This window comes from Rhagoletis zephyria, unplaced genomic scaffold (assembly GCF_001687245.7).
Source record: "Rhagoletis zephyria isolate East Lansing unplaced genomic scaffold, Rhagoletis_zephyria_1.1 Rzeph_scaffold_05720, whole genome shotgun sequence".
NCBI lineage: Eukaryota > Metazoa > Arthropoda > Insecta > Diptera > Tephritidae > Rhagoletis > Rhagoletis zephyria.
In genome coordinates, this window is record NW_016162803.1 from 31,782 (window position 1) to 39,177 (window position 7,396).

At 34.8% G+C, this 7,396-nt stretch overlaps 1 protein-coding gene across 1 annotated transcript in view; it reads left to right on the forward strand.

The window, feature by feature from the left end:
* Nucleotides 1–4,938, forward strand: part of tamo (PUB and ZnF_RBZ domain-containing protein tamozhennic) — a 31,313-nt gene extending 26,375 nt beyond the window's left edge. Inside the window, exon 7 of the mRNA XM_017628067.1 lies at nucleotides 2,761–4,938. Within this exon, the coding sequence (XP_017483556.1) occupies nucleotides 2,761–3,612 (852 nt within the window). The 3' untranslated portion in view covers nucleotides 3,613–4,938. The remainder of the gene's footprint in view (nucleotides 1–2,760) is intronic.
* The last annotated feature ends 2,458 nt before the right edge of the window (nucleotides 4,939–7,396 follow it).

A 7,396-nucleotide genomic window follows, 5' to 3' on the forward strand; every position in this document is an offset into this window, starting at 1 on the left:
TGGTCCGATTCTTCCGGTTCCGACAAATGATTAATACATTATAAAAATACACCCACCTACCAAATTTGATCCGGATATCTCGAAAACTGAGAGACTAGATTGCATACAAACAGACGGACAGACAGACAGACGGACAGACGGACATGGCTAAATCACTCAGTATACATTTTAATGGGTCTATCTCTTCTTATTCTGGTACTTACAAACAGCGGACCAAAGTTATACCATTTCATGCTCATGAAATGTATAAAAAGGAATTGTTCAAAGTTGTTGTTTGAGATTGAAAATGAGAATGTGTGTGTGAGGTTGTGGGTAAAATTTAAAAACTAAATTGCTTGCAAACGTCAATAATCCCTCTCAGCGCCTCTACCGTCCTATTTTTTTTATCATGGCTGTCTCTACGTTACGATAACTTACACTCAATCAAAATGTATTCAACAAAGTGTGATTGAATTTGCCATGGCTCTCAGAAGAACCATCCTATAAAGTCAAATTAAAAAAATTTTGTATGAATTTTGAATCGATTGTTTATATTTTTTGGCATAATAGTACCTTAAAAGAGAGCCTACCTGAGTTGTCAATCACACCTTGTTTAATACACCTTGCTCTCAATATTAATATAGACAACAAGAGAGATAGAAAATGTAGACAGCAAGGCGTATTTAACAGGTGATAGCAGCACCCTTTTATTTTCCTTCGCCTCACGGCTTCATATGTCAAATGGCTGCTGTTGATTGGTTGGTATGAAATTTTTGACAGTCCTCGCCGCAAAAGCAATATCAAAATACATGTACATTTTGTTGTTGGCGTACCGATACCACCGTATTGAATACGCCTTGGTAGACAGGTTCACGATTGAGGACTTTTTAATTCACTATCGTTCCTTTTTTGAAATGGTATTATGTTTGCATAGGGGTGTTTCCATGAAATTGTCAACCAGGACTGAAAAAATAAAAACAACTGAAAAGGGTTTTTAAGACGAATTAATAAGAGAAAAATACTCGAATTTTTATATTATAGAAGTATTTCAGCTTATTGGAATTTTAAAACTCAAAAATGGAAGAGTAAAACTGAATGTCTCTTCGACTCAGTTTTCTCTAATAAAATGAACTATTTTCTCTTTCCTATTAACTAAATTAAGAGATTTGAAACATTACAATTACATCTTAAAATCAAATTTGCAATAACAACTAACTATAAAAATGAGAAAAAGGAGAAGCTAGAGCTCGAATAACGGTAATTTTTTGATTTGCTTCTGATAGTATTCTAATGTCGCGTACGTTATGCAAAAACATTGTTTGTCTATGTCATTTGTATATTGGCAGTCGCAGGTAATGCAGATTACAATTCTTAAGCGAGAATTCTTCTAGTTAAAGATATACAGTAAAATTTTCTTTCCAACCGAAGTAAAAATATATTTTATTACCCTTTAAAGTTTGTCGCATACGTTATTGTAAGTACGAAAATTTCAATCAAATACATCAAAACCAATGTTAATTGCAAATTTTCCATTTAAATTATTTAGAATAGTTGTAAAACAATGAAACGGTGGCGAGAAGAGTTCTCAATAAATACATTTTATTACTTACGAGAAAAATTTTCGCGTACGTTATTGTTTTTTTTTAATATAAAACTAGCCAGAGATAATTTCTCTTAAAATATGAAAGGATTGTAAGGGCACATTATTTAGCTTAGTTTAGGAATTTTTAAAGAAAAGAAAAACTCCCATGATTCGCAGACTTTCGCATATATGCGTCTTTCCATGAAAATGTAAACCGAAAATGCAAGCGAATGAATTCAAACGGCTTTATAACTTTAAATTTCGTATTCAGATGGCGGAAAATGGTTTTGAAAATGCGAAACGGTGGAGAGAAGAACTGAAAAAATTTAATTTAGTATGTGTTACTAGTAAAAATAGTGTATGCGGGAAAACNGAGAGAAGAACTGAAAAAAATTAATTTAGTATGTGTTACTAGTAAAAATAGTGTATGCGGGAAAAGTCTGTCGCGTACGTTATGTCGCGTACGTTATTAAAATTTTTTTTTAATAAAAACTAACCAGAGATAATTTCTATCAAAAAATGGAAAATTGTAAAGGTACATTATTTAGCTTAGTTTAGGAATTTTTAAAGAAAAGAAAAACTCTCATGATTCGCAGACTTTCGCATATATGTATATGTAATTTAAAACCACTTCTTTTTTTGTCGCGTACGTTATCACCTGGTTTTGAACGGATATTTTCCACACCAAAGTTTCGAGGCTGCTTACTTTTTGCTCAAACATAGTACCCTTTGGTTGAAACATAACCGTAATGTTTTTTTTTCTGTAACTTCTATTTTTGATAGATTTACTNTGGTTTTGAACGGATATTTTCCACACCAAAGTTTCGAGGCTGCTTATTTTTTTCTCAAACATAGTACCCTTTGGTTGAAACATAACCGTAATGTTTTTTTTTTCTGTAACTTCTATTTTTGATAGATTTACGTTGCTCTATAAGCGTATGAATGTCGCGTACGGCTGTATGGAAACACCCATATGTATCTGCTTGAAGTGAAGTTTTAGTTGCAATAGAATTTCAAAAACGTTTAATTTATGTCATGATGCATGCGAAGCTTCCCTCCATGTTGATATTGTAAACAGAAGAACATTTCAAAAAAGCACTCACAGCTGTAAATGCTCCCTTTAGTTTAAAATTTGAATTTCAATAAATAAATAAAAAATCTTGCACTAATAATATGACTGTCTCTCCCCCTTTCTTCAGGATGTACTTGACAATAATGACAAGCAATTACATCTGCAGACCATGGAATTGAAAGATAGTACCACTTCGCTCAACGGAATATCTGGAGCTGGTAATCGAAGGAAAATATCTACTCATACCAATGAAGCTTCGGAAATGAGCTTTGATTCGAATTTTGATGATTTCGTCACCGTGTGCCACAGCGAACATCCTACGCAACGCTCGCCAACACAAGCGTCTAAAAACCAGGATGGTGTTGGCTCCTTCGAATCATGGAACTATGTTTTTAAGAACCTAGAGCGATCTGGCTATTCAAAAGATTTAGGCGAACGGGGTGATCTTCTTGTTCAGGGTTTAGATTTGGATTCAATGAATTTATCGAATGGTGGCGGGGGAAGCTGCAACGGCGGAAAAGCTCCCGTTGAACGGCGCCGTTTAAATCACATAGAATCGGCTAAATCCGGCCGACAAATTACAAATGATCTAGGCAAAGCGCGTACGGACGGTGAAAAGCGTGATGAGAAAAAGTTGGGCAAACAGGAAAAATCCATATTAAAACAGCAACATCAACAGCCAGGGAAAAAAACGAAGTCTGCCTTAAAGCTAACTTCGAATTTGCTCACAACTTCAACAATCGACAATAATAATGGCAACGGCGAAGCGCAACCGGACGGAATCGTGCGATTGAAGAATCGAAAGCAAGCCGCTGCGGAAGTTGGAAACCTTCAACCACAAATAAGTGGCCCAAGCGAATGGAGTTGCCGGTTTTGCACTTTTCTCAATCCCGATACGAAACGAATATGTGAGATGTGTTGCCGCAGCAAGGATTCTAATATAGAAGCTACCGTGTCTCACACACCAACTTGCGTTTAAACGCATTCATCCTACCTTGTTACGTGTACCGCTAGGCTGACAACTAAAGTTTCGTGGATGCACAGCAGAGCGCCTTTTTCCAAAATTTTACAGTTGAAACGTTACTCTAAGCTGAGTTTATTCAACTTGATTAAATTGTTACTCTTACGAAGTAATCGTTTTTGTTCTGATCTAGAAAATTATTAGTCAAATCTAAACAGAACTTGAAAACGTTTAACTCGATTGTTTATTCTTACAATTAAACTTTTTAGGGACGTCATCATATTGTTGTTTTTTGTCTCCTTTCATAAACTTAGATATGGTAGTGGATTGATGGACTAAAAGTATTTCTGTGTTATTTTTATTTTCTTGTCGATTCTTTTTCATTGTTAAATTTTTCTAGACGTATTGTAAGCCTGTTTACTTAGGAAGTAAAATTAATCAAAGTTATAATCCTTTGGTTCCCTTATGTGCCTCCTGTTTTATTGTTTAACAAATAACTAACCCCAAATTTTCAAATACGAATTTGAGTGTGAAATTTAAACTTATTGCGGACTAAAAAATATGTATATTTTTTTAACTTAACGCAAATATATACATATACATATGTACATACATACATATATACAAAAGGTAAATATTAATTAAAGCATGGAATATATTTTATAATTATTTAGTGAATCTAGAAATGTGAATTTGAGAATGTTAAAAATTGTACCTACCAAGAGTTTGTTTTAATTAAAAATGTTGCAAATTTTAGCAGAATGCCAAATTTGGAAATTTTGCTTTCAAAAGCAAAAAAGCTGCTTACACGTGACTTATATCGAATATTACATTGATGTGCACAAATCAGATAAGATTTTTTCTTATTGATTGGATCTAAATCGCTAGCGAATTTGGTCGATCTTCAAAAACACAAATTTAATTTTTTTCTCTTTGACGCTAGTAGGAAATGCCAAGGGACTTTCCAATCTAAAGGAATCGACGAAGCCTTTCTTCTGATACTACCACACCGCATCGGTGCGCAACGAATATGTTTAGGAATAAAACGAAGCGATTGCTGGAAACCCATAAAAATGTGTAGAAATCGTGTTTCACTAATGAGATCCAATCCTTAATCTTATAGAACACAGAACTAAGGTTTATACATATATTTAAAAATCTCGTATACCTTCATAAAAATATGTACCAATATAAATACATACATACATATGGTATTAAATAATAGTATACAAAAAAAGAGGGAGCTGAATTTCGCAGATTTACAACGGTTGTTGAATAAAGTTTGATAAGGCAAAAAAGAAACACTTCGCAGAAGGGCAAATAGGCTAAGAACATTTTTCACGAGTTAGTAGCGAATGTGGAATATAAAAACGCGTTAATATCTATATACCGTCACCTGAAATGCAAAATAACGGAACAACATCGCCACTGAAGTGGAAAAAGTCGTGACTAATTTTTTCTTCTTTCATAAAACGATGTGCGGAGTTGTAATTTGATGAAATCCATCATAGCAATCAAAAAGTGAATTTTGAATATTTTATACGACTTTTTGCATTTCAGTTAGACTGCCTACACGCAACGCAACATCTGCGCGCATATGTGCGCCAACATGCTCGCTGTCGTTTGCCACAGACGATGAGCGGCTCATTTTGTCGTGATAGCGTAAAGATGATTAGCAAAGACGCGGATGATGCAATTGCAATGCTTTTAACTTATGTATGTGTTACTTAAATTTATTTATATTTTACTTGTATGTATGTACATACATATACTTATAGTAATTTAGCCTCATTTCTCAAAAATGCAATTAACGAACATGGCTTGGATGCATTTATCCGCCGAAGTGCACATTTCAAGCATCAACACAAAATGAGGTTGTTGTTTTTGTTTCCAATGCGATGCTCGCAAACCACGCTACAAACGACGAGCATGGTCGCTGAAAACCAAAATTTTTTGATTTTTTGCGAGGATGCTCGTGAACCGCCGCACAAGCCGAGCGTGTGCGCGCACATGTTCGTCGTGTGTAGCCACTGTTACGCTGATGTCAGTTATTTTGCATTTCAGGTGACGATATATATATACTTATGTATCTTTTTTTTGAGTGTGCGTTGACCGCTGCAAAAGTCATAAATTCGTTGAATAAAAGCTTGTGCAGTGACTCTTAACTACAACAGAACTGAGAAACATTTATGTATGCATATTTTTGTATCGTTTATTTTATAAAAAATACATTTAGTTTTTCTGTGACTTTGAAGTCAAGATTTTATTGTGTTTTGTGTTATAGTTAAAAATCTATATTTAGTTGATTTGTGTTAAATCTTTTATAAATAATCACTCACAATATGCAATATATGTGTGTAACTTGAATGCAAATATACTGTGGCAAATGTATGAAAAACTAAACCGAAAAATAAAAGGTACATTTTGTTCCATATATTTGACACAAATTAATTAACTCGCAGTTTTTATTAATCTCTTACCCATCAACATGGCTTCTTAAAGTGCACAGGACCACCACAGCATTTACAGCATTTAATGCCATAAACTAATACTAGGTTCACATATAAGTAGATTATCCTCATTTACGAGCTTAATACCCTAATCTGTAATTATAACAAGAGATTAGCCATATAAAATTCGTCCCTTGTTAATCTGTAATTATAAAATAATCTCAGATTAAACCGATAACTTTTCGGTGTCCATCCTAGTTTTATCGATTGTTTTTGCAAAAAAGAGGAGAAATGCCAAATGTAAAAGTAAACAAATGTACGCTAGCAAGAGGTTTGTAAAGGTATTTTTAATAAAATGTTAAGTTAAAATATATTTATATGGCTTATTATAGCATCAAAACGTGATCACAGTGGCACAGAGAAGAAACATAACTTTTCCTTGAGATGTGAGAATAACAAGCACAACAAATTTGACGGCTAATAATCTGAGATTTGCCTGTGTAAACGGGGTGATTAAAAAACGAGCTTTGATTGGGATAATATTGATATGTGAACATAGTTTAAGACACCTGGCGAAATTAATCAGAGCAATCACAGAATGCATCGGAGGCTCGATTTTCGTGAATTTACGAAAGTGCTATCACTGAATCCGAATAGCTACGAACTTCGAAATTTGTAGAGAGCCTTCATTGAATCCGTTCGTAATAAAGACTCTTACAGATACTCTACGATGAGTTTATGCTGCCAGAACATAATTTACCCCCTTATTCTAGAAGCCGAATTTTTGGTAATTCGTAGCTACGCTACGAAAAACGAAAAACCCACATGCTGCAACCCTTGCGGAAACATGTGCAGCATTGCCAGCTATGAGTTGTTTTTCGAAGATAGCTGAATGAAGGAAAACAAAGTGGAAAGGAATTAAAAAAGCACTCATCATGTGCTTGTTTATAGTAAAATTTATTGATTTTCAATATTTTGAGGAAAATTATGGATTCTGATGCATTTGCAGTTATAGCAGCGGAGTAAGAGCGCGCTATGGCAATGGACTCACAAAGGTATGCGGAGCTGCCGGGCATAGTAACCAAGGGCGCATCTATGTCAGCTTCTGGTTGAATTGTTGAGCCTCAATCCAGTTAATGCAATAACAGCTTCCTCCAAGCCATTGTAAACATGCACTTTTTTAGGTCCACCACCTGTTGCGCTTGCTTCTGCCTTCGGCCGCGCTTAGGGATTATGACCCTTACTAAGTAGAATTCACCTTTCTGTGTTGCGGGGAAGAGGGGCTTCCGCATGTCAAAGGTTTCTTGTGCATATCACTCCGGCTACGCCGTCCACAGTATTTTTGCGCAGAA